Genomic DNA, 18,569 nt, shown 5'->3' with positions numbered 1-18,569 from the left:
ACTTTAACACTATCAATATGTCATAAAACAACTTTTTTCATCATTTTTTATTTATTGTTTTCAAATAAAAATTTGATGAAAAAAGTTGTTTTATGAAATATTGATAGTGTTAAAGTGACTTTGCAACGTTTTATGAAATATTGATTGTGTTAAAGTGACTTTGCAACGCGCCCAATACCTGTGTGTAAAACGATGTTCGTAATAATTTGGTATATTTATTTGTAAACACCACAATATTTTTAAATATTAAAATGTGTGTTTTATTATTATTATTATTATTATTATTATTATTATTATTATTATTATTATTATTATTATTATTATTATTATTATTATTATTATTATTTAATATAACTAGAATTCATAATTATCCTTAATATGTATTATAATTATTATTATTAGTTATTTATAGACTAGAATCTATTCATGTTATTCATTTTTTTTTCCACATATTCTTGAATACTAAATAAAATGTTTTGATAAGAGTGTTAGTATTTCATCATTAAATAATATAGCTCGATAGGTCAAGTCGGCTCGGATACTACTTAAATGTACCCAGGGTACTCTTAAGTATACTTAAATGTACCCCGGTTACGGAAAATATACTTAAAGGTACCTGGCAGTTCTTACGCTAAAGTGGTCGTTGTTGGCTTTTTTTTCAAATTTATTATTTTTATATTTATGACAATATTTTGTATAATGACCTCTATATTATCGAGACTAATGCTCTAAAAGCATGTTGAGGCAGGTTTTGTTCCAAGAGAGTTTTGTTTCGTATTCCGTAGCGATTTTTACAACATCACATTTATGGTGGAAATAAAACTCGGGTACAGTCTAAATTGGCTAGAAATATAACAATCATTATGCTATTTTACTGATAACTTAAGTCAAGATCTGTATTATTTTTGAAAGACATTAATTTAGTTTACATAGCTGATATTTGAAGTCAGAAATTCAATCAAATAGTTTTTTTGAGTGTTTTGTTATCTGTTTTGGAATCATTTGATAAATCAAATATTTATTGATGACTTCTTTATAAAACTTGTTAAATATCACTCATTAATTAATGATTAAGAAATATACTCTTTGTTCTTATATAACTATAGAAAAATAGATTGATTGGTAAGAAACTGTGTGATTTTAATTATTTATCAAATTATAATTCTTTTAAAGATATCTGGTATGTGTCACTGACTAATTGGCATTTATTGGATAAACAAAGATGGTCTGTCACATTCTACCTGGCAGTTCTTACGCTAAAGTGGTCGTTGTTGGCTTTTTTTTCAAATTTATTATTTTTATATTTATGACAATATTTTGTATAATGACCTCTATATTATCGAGACTAATGCTCTAAAAGCATGTTGAGGCAGGTTTTGTTCCAAGAGAGTTTTGTTTCGTATTCCGTAGCGATTTTTACAACATCACATTTATGGTGGAAATAAAACTCGGGTACAGTCTAAATTGGCTAGAAATATAACAATCATTATGCTATTTTACTGATAACTTAAGTCAAGATCTGTATTATTTTTGAAAGACATTAATTTAGTTTACATAGCTGATATTTGAAGTCAGAAATTCAATCAAATAGTTTTTTTGAGTGTTTTGTTATCTGTTTTGGAATCATTTGATAAATCAAATATTTATTGATGACTTCTTTATAAAACTTGTTAAATATCACTCATTAATTAATGATTAAGAAATATACTCTTTGTTCTTATATAACTATAGAAAAATAGATTGATTGGTAAGAAACTGTGTGATTTTAATTATTTATCAAATTATAATTCTTTTAAAGATATCTGGTATGTGTCACTGACTAATTGGCATTTATTGGATAAACAAAGATGGTCTGTCACATTCTTGCTGCATTCCAGTCTCAAAGAATTTCACAAGAATCTCAAAAGAATTTCACAAGTATTTGACACTTCCTGTAAAAGACTATAAATTGGCCCACCAAAAAATGGATCAGTGTCATTATAGTGCTGACTTTCTTTGCTGCAAGTTCATTTAATGATAATTTGAAATGTTACATTTTGCAAATATTTCTGTAAAATTCTTCATTCAATATAAAATATAAAATATTTTATTTTTGTATTTGTTATTATAAATTAAGATTTGTACAGTAGTTTTATTTATAAGATTGATATAAATTCCCCATTAAAGGATAACTTTTAAGAACTTCTATATTTTTTCTCAATCAAACTAGCTATTATCATTGATTTAATATCTTAGCATGATTGGGGATACAAACATTTTAAAGTTCTGTGTCAATGGAGTATTTCATTTGAATCAATGAATACAGTATACTTTACCATAATATTTTACTTAAATTAATTGTATCTATAACAGCAGCAAATAAAGTAACAAATGAGTGGGTGTGATCACACCTACAAATTAATCACTTATATAGTTATATTCATTGATTGGACTTGTAATGTAAATGGCACACTTTTAGATGATGGCGGCTCAATTTAATAATTTGAGCAACCATTAATCGCATCAGTGTCATCTTGACAAATCCAATCATAAGTTATCTATTGGAAGGTGTGATCACACCTTACTAATGTAATCAATATCTTGAGAGGTGTAATGACTACACCTAGAGGTGTGAAGTCCAGACTAAGAGGATGTGTAACGACTGGATAGGTTTAGGATTTACTTCATGCAGTTCCTTTCCTTGCCGATGTTTTGGATATTACGTTTGCAAATATCGAACGACATTTCTTATTCAAAGTCACATTATTATTGTGCTTTTTTTGGTTTCCGCTCATTATACAACCTTTTACCTAAGCTATCGCCCTTAGTAGCCTCCCTGATGGCACAACTGGGAGGATTCCTCTCTAGATCATACCCAACAGTGTGCTCATTGTGTGGGATACAAACGGACAAAAAACTACTACACTCGGTGTGTTTTTGTTCGAAAAGGGAACTGTAACGTGAATCGCTTTGGGATGCTGTCATTTACCAAAAGGGGTTTAAGAGTTTTATAAAAATTAACACGAAAGGCACCATTAGATCAAATCCTAATGTGTTTGAAATGACGCTAGCAACTACAGATGACAATCGCCTGAATTCTCATTTAGCAATCCTAGTGCTGAGACTAGTTTGTTAGTGTTTTCGTGTGCTTATTGTAAAATCGTCTCTCTATTATTGTTTGTATGCATGTACATGTATTAATATAAATATATAATTATCTATTGTATATATTTATGATGTAAATACTTGTTGTAAATGTGTTATGCTCTCTGTGAATGGAGGAAATAAAGAATCTATCTGTTCTAATATTTGCGTTATTTATTAAGGTTATTTTTTTTTTATCATGAACCTAAACTTATAAACTATTTTTGTAAACGAAACTGATACTTCTTTTCATAAATAATACTTAAACATATCAAATAAAATTCTTCCAAATGTGGTAGGATTTTCTTGTGATGGCAGATTGTATGTGAGAACAAGGAACGACAACACTGCGTGGAGATTGCTCATTATACTGTAACATATAGGTCTTTTGGCTTGTTTCTTAATCAGATAAAAATCTGTATTCAATTGTATTAAAAAATAAAGGGACCTTTTCACGTTTTGGTAAATGGACAAAATAAAAAAAAATGTTTCAGATTCGCCAATTGTCGTTGTAGTTATGATATTTTTGAGGAAACAGTAATACCGAAAATTTCACAAGCTTTAAAATAGCCATAACATGCATCTTTTGACGATTTAAAAACCTTAAAATTATCAAGCGTTGCAACGCGAAACGATTGAATAGTTTGCAGATTTCTGTTGTTATATTTTGTGATACTACGAGACTTGCTCGTAGAAAGTATAAAATACACCACTCATTGTATTCACACGGATGGCCGAGTGGTCTAAGCGAAATACTTAAACCCCAGAGGTCAGTGGTTCGAACCCAGTTGAGGGTTACTTTTTTTTCTTTCGTTTATTGTATGCTTGTTTTTAACTGGAGCTTTTAAGATCGAATGTATACATTTATCAATATAAAGCATTTTATGACAAACTTAAATACTTGCCAAAATCTATGAAAAGGTCCCTTTAAAGTGAATATTTATAATAATGTTTAACAACCACGCGCTTATGATAAATATCACAATATTGACTATATTTCACTTCCTAGTTGTCTGTCACAGTTGACCAGTTTTCTTTTTTTTTTTTACCTACTTCTCCAGCACAAATTTCTGAACGCCACCATTAAATACTAATAAAACAATATGAACATTTTAAAATGTGACATATGGGGGAAATACTGAAAAAGACACTTTGAATAAATATAACGCTTGTTATAGTTTTGGAAGAAAAAAATAACATTATATTTAATGATGCAATTGCAATCCTATATATTTATAAATAATGCATAATTCACGGTGGATATAGAAACACTTGAAAGATCAAACCATAGCATGGGGTAGTAAAACATGTTTCAAGAGTAAAACAATTAATAACAATATAACATGTTAGTTATATTTCATAATGCAATTACAATCCTATACATTTATATATAATGCATAATCCACTGTGCATGTAGAACATTTGAAAGTAAAATCTATAGCATAGAGACATAAAAATGTTTCAAGATTAATGCAATTAATAACATAATATAATGTTAATTATATTTAAATTTTAATGATGCAAAAACAATCCTATACATTTATAAAAAATGCACAATTCACTGTGATGTAGAACATTTGAAAGTAAAAACCATAGCAAAGAGTAATACAAAATGTTTCACAATTAATACAATTAATAACAATTAAACTCCGGAAACCTTATTGGGAGATAATTAAAGACCTTTCTTAAAATATTCAATTCCAACCCTTAGATACTCCTTAGATATTGATGAGCAGCAAACAGCATAACACCTGAACAGACCGCCAGTTACTCGCAGGCTGTTCTGGTTTTATGCTGTTTGCACATAACCATGTTCACTCTGCTTCTGAGAGGGAAAGGGTTAAGCCCAATGACCAATTGGCTTAACAATACATACCACGCATCATATCACTTTTAAAAATATTAAAGATGTAAATGCCGCCTTCTAACGGCCAATGGTGGTTTTTCATTACACAACACCGCCTTCTGGATAACGATGTTAACAATCAGTTTTCAGTCAGTGTTTTACAAAGGCCCAGAAAACACTTTACCAAATACATTTTACTTAAGTCTTTTTTATTGAAGTTTGACGCAATTTCTTAAGTGAATCAACAACCACCATACACAGTTTTTCACCAATATATACATAAGTCAAACTACTCAAATGTGTACATGTATATAGTTTATACTGTGCCAAGTAGTGGTCTCTGCGACTAATGTTTATCAGTAAATGCATCGTTTCAGATTGTTTCATCTAATATTTTATGTAATTCTTGTTGTTGAAAACATATCACATAATCCTTTCTTAAAAATGCATGTTAACCGATGTTATCATAAATTCCTTCATATGTAGGGTTCTGTTGCATACGTCCATCAGTTACTTCAGCGTTTTGATAAAGGGTCCCTGTACTCGGACGATTATCATTGGGTGATTTGTACATATCTTGTAAAGAAGTGTATGTGTGTTCATTGTCCTGAAAGTTAAGATTTCAAATATTCAGTGACTAAACATGCATAGTAATTAGTAAACATCGTATTTCGTCATTTATTTTATACTGAATGTAAGCGATACAGATGAAAACAGCAGAAACACTCCAAATATAAGTGTGTTTTGTTCTGAGAAAACTGGGCATAATGCATGTGCGTAAAGTGTCGTCCCAGATTAGCCTGTGCAGTCCGCACAGGCTAATCAGGGACGACACTTTCCGCTTAAACTAGATTTTCGGTACAAAGGGTCTTCCTTCAAACGAAAAATACTTTTAAAGTGGAAAGTGTCGTCCCTGATTAGCCTGTGTGGACTGCACAGGCTAATCTAGGACGGCACTTTACGTACATGGCCTTTGCCCAATTTTCACAGAGCACGACTCGTTTTATAATTTTACCATCTCAAGTGTCTACGTCAAAAGTGTTACCTCGCTAACTAGTGTAAACGAGAGCGCCGATGGCGCTGAAAGCATAGTTGCAAGATACAGGGAAGATGCTGCTGAAGTAAATGTTAAGGTCAAAATATTCTAAATAGTTTCCTTATATGTTTCGATGTAAAAGCGACAACTTTGAGCGAAAATAAATACAACATTTTGCACAAAGAGACCCCCATAACCATACCTTTTCTTGACGGGCATTCTTAGCTGAATCGATTTAAGCAATAAAAAAGATTTGTCATGTTCAAACCAAAAACAAATTCGACTCAAATCAAAATCGACTGTTTTTGCGCCTTTTTCGGCCGTTTTCTAGTGGATTGTAACCTTTTGCAGTGCCATTTTTTACTTTAATCTCCAACTTTATCCTATTTCAGGGATTAAGTAGTGAACACCTATGCTTCCCCTATCAATATCTCCAAACGATAAAACCAGAACAAAGTGTACAACATGCCTTCGAGGAAAATATGATGATTTGTTTAGAAAGTACAGCCCTTCATGACTCGATTATTTAGTATATTGTAGCCTTAACGATTGCTGACATCACGAGTCGCCCCCCTTGTTAACAAAATGCTCTATTTTTAGAAACGGGAATTCCAAATAGTGACGAATGTGAATGGTTACAAAATGACATAACTATGAAAATAAATACGTAGAATTACATTATTTCACGCATACCATTATGCAACCATCCGTTTTCTTTTCCGACTTGATACATTTACAGCTTTCCATATAATATTTTACAGACACAGCACTCGTCCAGAATTCACGCGAATCCATTAAATCCGATGCCACATTTAAACCGTTAACTCTACTCGTAACGTAATTTTCTGGCTCAAAGTAAAACATTTTAACTTCAATTAACACATCTCTTACTTTTAAACTCTACTTCATCAAATCCATAGAAAGGCACGTCAGAATCCATGTCATAAATCAGAAAACATTCATCGTACTCCGCCATTTTTTACACATTTTCAAAGAATAAAAGTGCTTTATGCCCCACTTCCTGCTGAGAATATGTTTTAATTTCTATTTATAATTAACCGATGAAATGTTCCATATACTTTAACCAGGGCCTTATTAATTCAGTTATGTAAACATTTGACCTCTCACAGAACAGTAAACGAAGGAAATAGAAATTGGGATCCCATATAGATCTAAATTAGGTGTGAGGTCACTATCAACAAGAACAGAATTGTTTTACGAACGAAATTTGTTCTAGGTTATAAGAAGATTTTTTGACATAAAACGGTCTTAGAAAAATTCACTAAAAACGGTGTCAGTAATATTCTTGGAAGAAAACGTTAGAAAAACGTTTCCCCCCAAAAAATTGTAAGAATTACCATATGCTAAATTAAATAGATATTTCGTCTGATTTTTGATCAGGTAAGGCTTCAGAAAGGTTAACCGACCGATGTGGATTTTCAAAATGTGGTATATACCTTAAGCATAGGTGCAAGCACCTATGCTAAAAATCGAATCTGTGACAAAAATTTGTATTTTGTTATTTTGTCAATCTTTGAACTCGTTCTTAAAAATGCATCGAATATAAATATTTAAATAGATACACCCGTAGTATACCAATTAAGCAAACTCAGTATTCGAGCATTATTTACAAACGTTGATCAACAAACAAACCGAACTTACATGTGTGGAATATTCGTTTATATTTCCCGTCATCGGTCTCGCAGATCGTTTAAACCTAAATTAAACAAGAGCACTGCATAACGGGTGCGAACGCTCGGCTGCGGGTGCAGTTTTGAATAAATGAAAGCTTGTCAGATTTTTTTGATTTTTTTAGAGGTCACATTGACCTTGACCTTTGACCTAGTGACCCAGAAATAAGTGTGGCGTGTAGAACTCATCAAGGGGCATCTACATATGAAGTTTCAAAGTTGTAGGTGGGAGCACTTTGATTTTAGAGCAAAATGTCAAGGTTTTTGCACGACGCGGACGGCGATCGTCGGACGGCAGACGACACTACGAGCTGGCTATGACAATACCTCGGGTTTTCACCGAAAACAGCCGAGCTAAACATTTACAACGAATAAAATATACATGTAACACATGGTCATATCTTTATATAAATGCTTTAAAGCAATCGATTGAACTGATATTTTTTTTATATAAAACCATATCATCGTGAACGCATTCACAGTATGATTGCATGTTCGCATGTGGTAAACTGGACCATGTAGCAACAAAGTGGATTATAAATTTGATAATCAAAAATGCATAAATCAAGAAATGTGTTTGTCAGAAACACAATGCCCCCTAATGCGCCGCTTTGATTTTTGTTTGACCTTGAAGGATGACCTTGATCTTTCACCACTCAAAATGTGCAGCTCCATGAGATACACGTGCATACCAAATATCAAGATGCTATCATCAATATTGCAAAAGTTATGACCAAGGTTAAAGTTTTGGTTTAAGTTTTTGATTTTTGATTTACTTTGACCTTGACCTTGAAGGATGACCTTGACCCTTCACCACTCAAAATGTGCAGCTCCATGAGATACACATGCATACCAAATATCAAGTTGATATCATCGATATTGCAAAAGTTATGACCAATTAAGGTTAAAGTTTTGGTTAAAGTTTTGGGACACACACACACACACAGACACATACAATGACAGACAGGCCAAACACAATATACCCCCGATCATTCGATCCGGGGACATAAAAACATTAAAATGTACATACCGTTTGCATACAAAAACAGCTACTGCAACGATGGCTATTGCTCCCAGCGTTACTGCCACACCAACACCAATGTACTTATATTCTGACGTCGATTTATTCTCCGTGTTTGCTGGGGTCATAGTGGTCGTTGTTGGAATAATAGTCGTGGTACTATCTGTCATTGTTTTGGTACTATCTGTCATTGTTGAGGTTCTTTCTGTCATTGGTGTGGTACCATCTGTCATTGTTGTGGCACTATCTGTCATTGATGTGGTATTTTCTGTCATTAATGTGGTACTATCTGTCATTGTCGTGGTACTATCAGTTGTGGTACTATCAGTTGTGATCCTATCTGTCATTGTTTGGGTACTAGTATCAGTTGTGATACTATCTGTCATTGTTTGGGTACTAGTATCAGTTGTGATACTATCTGTCATTGTTTGGGTACTAGTATTAGTTGTGATACTATCTGTCATTGTTTGGGTACTAGTATCAGTTGTGATACTATCTGTCATTGTTTGCGTACTCGTATCAGTTGTGATACTATCTGTCATTGTTTGGGTACTAGTATCAGTTGTGATACTATCTGTCATTGTTTGGGTACTAGTATCAGTTGTGATACTATCTGTCATTGTTTGCGTACTAGTATCAGTTGTGATACTATCTGTCATTGTTTGGGTACTAGTATCAGTTGTGATACTATCTGTCATTGTTTGGGTACTAGTATCAGTTGTGATACTATCTGTCATTGTTTGCGTACTAGTATCAGTTGTGATACTATCTGTCATTGTTTGGGTACTAGTATCAGTTGTGATACTATCTGTCATTGTTTGCGTACTAGTATCAGTTGTGATACTATCTGTCATTGTTTGGGTACTAGTATCAGTTGTGATACTATCTGTCATTGTTTGGGTACTAGTATCAGTTGTGATACTATCTGTCATTGTTTGCGTACTAGTATCAGTTGTGATACTATCTGTCATTGTTTGGGTACTAGTATCGGTTGTGATACTGTATGTTATTGTGATACTATCTGTTATTGTTTGGGTACTAGTATCGGTTGTGGTACTATCTGTCATTGTTTGGGTACTGTCGATTGTGGTACCATTCGTCATTGTTGTGATACTGTATGTTATTGTGATACTATCTGTACTTGTTGAGGTACTATCGGTCACTGTTGTTGTACTATCGGCTGGAAATTGCAATAGTTATATATTTAGGTCATGATAATTAAACGAAATGAATTGAAACGAGTTTATCTTACGTTACACTTTTACAAAACATCGCTATCGACATATGACACATAATGGAAAATATACGTATTGCTCAATATCACACGAACCCTAAACATAATGTTTACAAGGTAGGAACAAAAGAAACACTAAGTTAAATAAAACGTAATACTTTCATTTGTCAGGGTGACACCTGTTTGTATTCAATGAAAAGGTAAAATGGTTATGCAACGGTTCTTACCTAACATAAAAATCGCTCCATAAATAATTATCACCGTAAAAAAGCTATGGAATTGTATAATACGAATCATTGTGTAAAACACTTTATGTTCACAAATTTTTCCACGAAAAAGATCTGACGAAAAATAAAAATGTTTCCTCCGCTTATAAATACACGCTTAGAATTATGCTTAACAGTTTAATGCACAATTGTATTTTGTAAACATCTTAGGCTTACTGCACAAATATGTTTGGTATAATTCGGTTCGTTTAACAACCACATGTTCGACAATATATTACCCTTAATATGAAATTATCTTAAAGCAGCTTGTCTACAATCGTATTTTATTTTATGTGAAAATATAATTGAACTATAGACCAAATATGTAAAAACTTTTCTTTCTTTTACGAAAATCCTTAAATGATACGTTTATGTTTTATCAAGTCCGTACACAAATATTGACAACCATGAAAAATAATTCCACAACAAAGACGAACAACAACATAACTCAAGAATATCATATGAACAATTTAAAACGTATTTGTTAAAGATATGCATTGTGAAGAACTCCATTAAATTACCTTCACAAATGTCCTGTCCAACCTTGACTCATTTTGCGTTTCTCATTTTTAATGTTAATGCTTTTAATTGTGTTTTATGTGTTTAAGAATCAACAACATTCTGTTGAAAAACGGGCTTTGAACGTTCGTTTTGATAATAAGTCATGCATATTTCTAAAATGCTGGAATTTAAGTCTTCACTATCTTCATTTAGATATACTTTCAGGCAACCAAAAAGTATCCTAAATAGTGGTTTTAGCAGTTAACGATCAAACTTACAGAAATATTTGCATAACATAAAAGTAGCTTTATATCGTATAAAAAATGAATTATAAAATATCTTTGAAAAATTAATAGTAAATTTTATTAATGGCCCCATCTCAAAAAGATTGAAATTGATCACATGAATAACATACTATACGCTGTTATCATTAATGAGTCGTGTTCGGAGAAAACTGGGCATAATGCATGTGCGTAAAGTGTCGTCCCACATTAGCCTGTGCAGTCCGCACAGGCTAATCAGTGATGACACTTTCCGCATAAACTTGATTTTTCGGTAAGGAGGGACCTTCTTGAAACTAAAAATACCATTAAAGCGGAAAGTGTCGTCCTTGATTAGCCTGTGCGGACTGCACAGGCTAATCTGGGACGACACTTTACGCACATGCATTAAGCCCAGGTTTCTCAGAACAAGGCTCATTTCTTGCATCATATTCAGACGTGAAGCGGACACCGATACCGAGCATTGTTATGCGCATGGGGGGTTAGAGGGTTAGGGTAAGGGGTAGGGTTAGGGTTCGGGTTTGGGTTAGGATAAGCCTTAATCCTAACCCTAACCCGACTTCTAACCTTATCCCTAACCCTTACCATAACTCATGGTTATCTCCCCTATACCAGGCCTCGCTCGTTGTCGTTGTCCGCTTCCCTATTTAGACACGTATTAATATGCCCCTCAATCCCTTAAGCGTTCTGGTATTCTGTCCTGACAAGTGAGATGCGTAGATGTGTAAAATTTCGAGTGTTTTGCATCGACCGTTCCAAGGCGATGGCCACAGTTTTGTAAATGCATATTCGTGTGTTATGTAAGTATTTGTCTAGTCTACTGTACTTATTTTCATTCACTTATCAATCAATCATCTGTCAATCAAACTTTTATCTTAATATCCATATCCATATCTTAATATCTTGATATTGATCGACCATCAGCAAGCAATAAATCTGGAGGCCGGTTGTTATAGGTTTGTCCGCCATTTTCCTCGACAAGCTGAATGCTAAGGTTGCTTTAGCGAATTTTGTTCATTTTCGTCGAAAGAAATACGTAGAGGAACGTGGTTTACGGTGTCGATGTGAATTAAATGACTCAGGCAGTCGGTATTCAGAATGATAAGTAAAAGGCACTGAAGTTCTTACAATTACAATCAAAGCGCTGAAGGCACTGAAGATGTTCGCTATTGCATAATTTAACCTGCAATTCATTTTTCAAAATCAATCGCAAGTTTGAAATGAACACACGCAATTCAACTTCATAAAGTGTGTGTTATAGCGCACGGGTCGAGTTTTGTGAGCACTGTTTATCATCCTTATTATTTCATAGAAATAACTTAGACAAAATATAAAAAAATGCTTTTTGGACGTTCTGAAAGCATAGAAAGTATGATGAAAATGGTAATGAGAACTTAATATAAAGAAAATTTGAAGTCACCGTCATATTAAAGGAATATATTTTTATATATCAAATAACTATCTCACCAAGAATATAAATTCATAATGAAAGTTCCGTGTACAAAACTTTTGATTTTTAACACCATATACAAATTCAAAATATACAATAATCTTCGTATCTTGTATATGGAGGAATAAAAGTATATAAACATTGCTGTTTATGCTTAACTTGTTACCCGAGCAGTTCACACGGTGTCAACAACGCTGACATAAACATAGGTATAGAGCATTTATGCGCTTTTAGGCATAGCTGTTTTACTCAGTTTTCATATTAGTGACTTTTACATAAAGCCAACAGACACGCATGAATATTTTCGAATATTTAATAAGCTGATTCGAGATACGACCTCTGAATTTTTGCTACATCACTGCGTATGTGCTCAATTCAAAGGATGTAGCACTGTTCAGTGTAAGGAATTCCGGACTACTCTCTGTATGCTCAAACGACACAAATTGTGGCCCTGTTTTAATTACGCGTTACAATTCATCTCGCAGAATTTCACTTTTGCCTCCAAGATGAGAAAACAATCATTAGCGAAACAGTATAGTGTCACGATAAGAGAAAATCGTTTAATTATCATACCACAATGTTTGCCGTACTTGGTCAGCACGTCTGGAAATCATTCCTTAATGTGTGGATAGACTGCCATTATTAAGAAGTTTGCTATTTTGAATTCAATTTTGTATGAAAAAGCATTGTTCTTAAATGTGGCATTTTCAATTCGCAATGAGATTTGTAATGACCCTCGTCATGCGAAAATGGGTCTTATTCCATATGCGCCCATCATATAAATAGCCCACTCAGCTATCTCTCCTTCTGGTAAAGAGAAACATAACATATTGAGTGATTTTATAGCGAACAGCATCGCCTACGGCCTGACTGCGCAAAAGCACATGTTGGGTTTAAAAAACGCTTGCCGAAACGCATAAGACCTATTTTCGCATGACGGCGCTGTTGACGTGTGATTTAAATGTGTCGAAAGAAAACTGCGTTTAAATCAAATATCAACATTCGATATATTTCAATAGTGAAGAAAGATACTCATAACAAGGCATATGAGGACACATATGAAGTGCTCTCCCGTAGTATATTTTTTATCTACTCACACTAATAAATGGTTTGACAATGCTAACACACATTTCATGCGGTGAATATGCAACTTACAAGTGAAAAACACAACACAATAATTAAACTTTTGTTTAATTGTATTTATTTATTTAGAAAAGTAAATTGCAAACTTTATTTCAAAATCAGCGTATACGCCGACTACATCTTTAACAGATATTTACATTTGTATTGTTATAAATATATTTTATATAATATATTTAGTTGTTTTCGGTTTTAGAGATTATAAAGCATTTTCGAGGTTGCCTAAAGTATGCCTGTAGTAATTGATGAACTCATATCCAACTGTCTATGTATTGAGAACTGTGAATATAAACAAGCTTAACCTTCTACTAACCTTCTACTATTGCGTTGCTAGCACCCGTAAATACAAAAGATTGCCGCTATCTGTTGAGAACCAAAGAACGTTTTCCAGAAATACCCGCTGTAGTAGCATGAACGAGGCTACGAAACAGGTCATTCGTATTATTATTATAAATTGTTTGTTATATTCGGGTTTAGCGATTATGAAACTTTTTTTTGTTTTTGTCTATCGTATCGCTGAAGTTATTGTTGAACTTATGTTCAACGTTTTATAAATTGAGAATATAAATAAGCGTTAACTTTTTACCGAATCTATTAATAGCCCCAATTTACGAATGACTTGTACTGCGTCATTGAGGTGTATGTGAGAGCTTTACCTATTGCGTTGTTATCGCCCGTGGACTTTCCTTTGTTTATCGACAGGCGCATCTATTAATAGCCTCATATTATGAATGGACTGAGCAAAATACTACGTCATGAAGACGCTGCAGAAAGTGGACTATTTTTATTATACAACTCTTTCTCGCGCGGATACGCGTAGTAAGCGGGTATTGGGCTCCTAGTAGCTAAGGCGTATCGACTTGAATTTTAGACTAACCACCTTAGACGGTCGCTAAGCGACCATCTAAAAATGAAACGTTATCTTGATAAGTACAAGCGTCAGGTTCGATGTGTAGAATTACCACATTCCCCGTTATGGAACATTAATTTCAATATGAAAATAACTGAATTTATTTAAGTAGCACTTCTTATTATTAAAATTGATAAATGCCATACTAAAAATGTTTAATTTAAATGAAATAGATCATGTTTATTGGTAAAAACATGAAGGACTTCTGCGTAAGTTATCGAAATCCCTGTAATATTGTACCATGGTTGCGTAATACGGCCTCATACAAGCTACTCGACTTATTTAAATCTTCATACAATTAACTATCGAAGTGCAGTATATATTTTAATCAAAATACAACATTGTTAAAAAACTGTGAGCCAATTTTTATTTCAAAATTATTTTACAGCTAATATCAATTTAGTGCCATTAATAAATACATTTACGTATAAGCAATCACATTTATAAATTAGTTTTCCATTTCCTAAGTATATAAAACATGACTACTGGAGCAATATATGAAGTATTATTCATTTTTGTTTCATTGTTATTACTCTCGCATCTGAGGGGCACATTACGTGTATATTGGCCATTTTGAACGGTAATATGACGATTATTTCCAGTATTGGAATTATATATTCGTGAAAATTTGAATGAGAACTATAACTAATTGTATGCTTAGATGCTTGGCTTTGTTTTGCGAGTAGGTTAACGAATACTAGTAATAAAACAAGGCTAAATTGAGCCGCGTTCTGAGACAATTGGGCTTAATGCATGTGCGTAAAGTGTCGTCCCGGATTAGCCTGTGCAGTCCGCACAGGCTAATCAGGGACGACACTTTCCGCTTTTATGGTATTTTTAGTTTCAAGGAAGTCCCTCCTTACCGAAAATCAAGTTTATGCAGAAAGTGTCGTCCCTGATTAGCCTGTGCAGACTGCACAAGCTAATCTGGGATGCCACTTTACGCACATGCATTAAGCCCAGTTTTCTCAGAACAAGGCTCAATTAGTGTTTTGTATAAATGAAGATTGTCAAACATCATGTCAGAGTGGTGTGCTTAAATACTTGTAAAAAGTTTAGTTTGTTTGTTATCTGACAACATAAATCAGTCTATTCGCTTGTAGGCCACAATAACTTTGCATTTTAACTTCAATTCACTTTCTTATCTGCAGTCACATATAACGGGTTTTCATTTTATTGTATAGCTAACAACATGTGACATAAAGCTATGAAAAGCTACATTAAATGCTAATATTATACGAAACGAGCTGTTAATGCTACATGATAAATTACACACAAACAAGAAATATCTTTAAAAAAGATATACGGCGTAAATAGTTTAATGAATGAGATCAAGGATAGCGAATGTCTTTTTCTGTGCAGTTCTTAGCTGCATCACACGCAGTACGGGATGTTACGGGGAGTTTTCGCGGCTTATTTTACATTATAACATATTGCTGGTCATAAACCTATAGATGCAAAACAGAAAACCAAAAGAAGAATGGAAGTGAAATTTAAACATATGAGTCAACCGGCCACACGAGAACAAACCTGTTTTAGTGGTCTGTCGGGCATTGCTATTTGATTCGATTATTAACAGTATCGAGAATCATCGTGCTCATGCTTAAAGTGATATTATGGGCATTTTGCACTGTTGAATTGAGCTGAAAAGAATTAACAGGTCAAAATAGTTAGTTAAAATGTGGTTACTGATCAATTATCTGCAACTTACCTTGCTACCAGTTGTTTATAAAAATATATTTTATATTCGATATTCTTACGTGACCCACCCAGTCCTGTAAGCCGAAATGATCCGTAAAACAATATTGTGTCTTTGTGTCGTATGAACAAATCTGCACTAAAACTAAATTTAGGTTCAACTCGTAAACGCATGATCAGTTGTCAAACGAAAGTACGGTTAATATTCAAATGCATTATTTTTCTCTTTCTGGTATATTGTTTTAGTATGTTGATGCTGCATTAATTAATATAAGTGTATATGAAGTAGAAACATCAAAAATAATCAACGGTTGCGATAGACACCTATAAACTGTTACATGCTCATAATATCACTTTAGTACATTAGGCAATATGGTGGAATAATTATTGTTAAATTTATTAAAAATAATATTTATCATTGTATTGTTGAAAACACATTAAGAATCTATTATTGACATACCATAATTATATTGCTGAATATCTTCTTTTAACATATTTCTGGTCTAAAGAAAATTCCAGGTAACCTAGTTCACGGATAGCGTCTTTATTATATAACGATTATTTTACTGACCGCGAACTCCGGTGATGACCTGTATATAAACTCTGAATGTCCGCGACTTGACCCGAAACCTCGCGGGTTGAAATGCAATTCTTTAAAGTGAGGCCTCGCTTCCACTGCTCTTTATACTTTTACATGTTAACATGTTGACAGGAATATGGAAGTAAGTACTAAATATGAGAACATAGCCTTTTAAGTATCAACGCTTTTGCGCTGGTAATACTCTGAAAATAAAAGGTGTACGCACAAACTGTATTGATGTCGAGAATTGAGTGTAAAACTGTTCTATCTATTAAGCCTTTTCATTAGAGATAAAATTGTTTCATACAGTAAAACAGTGGTACAAAGACGCGGATATGTTTCCAATGTTCTGGTGGTATACTCAAATCAGCCAATGGAATAAATGAAGTGTATTCATTCGTACCTAGCCGCGGGAAATTTTATTTGAATTTTATTGGACACTTACAAAGGTCAAGTCAGGGTGAAAAGCTGGCTTATGCAGCTTACGCCGAAAAAGTTGCATATTAGGAAAATATGAGACAAAATGCGCGGTATGGTATGAACGTTTAATATAGTTTTGAAAACATCATATTTAAAATGCAAACTAACTTTGATATAAGTGTGTATATTAACCCATTTAAGCCTAGTGGACTCTCCCATCCTTCTAAATTGGATCAATTTATTTCCAAAATTGGGGATGTCTAGTATATTTATTTCTATATTTAGAAAATTTCTTATAGTAATTTCTTTAAGAAAACAGCGCAGACCCTGATGAGACGACGCATCATGCGGCGTCTCATCTGGGTCTACGCTGTTTGCCAAGGCCTTCTTTCTAGACGCTAGGCATAAATGGGTTAAATATGAACAATTATATATGTTGATAAAAACTTTTGAAAATGCACAACACACCATGAAACACAATATAAAATAATTACACGATTATCAACGAATAAGATATTTACAATTTAATTTGTAAATATCATTCTTATGAAAGGACTTAAATCAAATACGTTCAATTCGTGAGGCCTCATCTTTTTCTCCATGATTTCTAAATGGTATTGTATACGCTTTTACTAGTGGTAATATCAGTATTTCGGAAATAAGATATTTGTAATAAATAACTAACAAACAAAATGAAGCTTAACGCTGTTTTGTGTATAATTTTTAAATGGGCCGTGCTCTGTGAAAAGGGAGCTAAATGCATGTGCGTAAAGTGTCGTCCCAAATTAGCCCGTGCAGTCCAAACAGGCTAATCAGGTACGACGCTTTTTGATTTTATTGTATTTTTTGTTTTAAAGTAAGACCCATTTTGACGAAAATCCTGTTTAAGCGGAAAAAATAGTGTCGTCCTTGATTAGCCTATGTGAACTGCATATGCTAATCTGGGACGACATAACGGACATGCATTAAATCACCTTTTCAACAGAGCGAGGCTCAATGTGGGTAAGTCGATTAATGCCAGCGGTATTCTCGACATGCATGACATACATGACTTTAACATCCTTCTAGATTCTGCTCAAGGGCTGGATAATAACTTATGAATTAACATCACAGGCTATATTAGTTTAATGCATCTATCAAGCGAATCGGCCATAAACACCTGCAGTAAACCAGATTTAGGTACTTCACCAGTATGAATGATCAAGATGAGTCGTTTTATTGTACCGGTTACCGATTCTCTCTTTAATTTATTAACATACGTATCATAACAAAATCTTTATTAAAGTAAACATGTAGTGCAAAAAGGTTCTAATAAAATATAACAAGATGCGTTTCACATGAATTACATGTTTAACTCCGGGATAGATGTGTC

General features: G+C 33.3%; 1 protein-coding gene across 1 annotated transcript; it reads right to left on the bottom strand.

The window, feature by feature from the left end:
- Window positions 1-4,651: 4,651 nt before the first annotated feature.
- On the bottom strand, window positions 4,652-9,785 carry LOC127845065 (uncharacterized). The gene is made up of 3 exons (XM_052375728.1): window positions 8,727-9,785; window positions 7,668-7,722; window positions 4,652-5,576 (listed from the first exon to the last, which is right to left on the bottom strand). The coding sequence occupies exons 1-3, from the start codon at window positions 9,782-9,784 to the stop codon at window positions 5,421-5,423; spliced, it is 1,269 nt and encodes a 422-aa protein (XP_052231688.1). The 5' UTR covers window position 9,785; the 3' UTR covers window positions 4,652-5,420.
- Window positions 9,786-18,569: the final 8,784 nt, after the last annotated feature.

Source organism: Dreissena polymorpha, chromosome 9, assembly GCF_020536995.1.
Source record: "Dreissena polymorpha isolate Duluth1 chromosome 9, UMN_Dpol_1.0, whole genome shotgun sequence".
NCBI lineage: Eukaryota > Metazoa > Mollusca > Bivalvia > Myida > Dreissenidae > Dreissena > Dreissena polymorpha.
The sequence above is the reverse complement of the archived record's forward strand: the minus strand, read 5'-3'. Positions and strand labels throughout refer to the sequence as shown.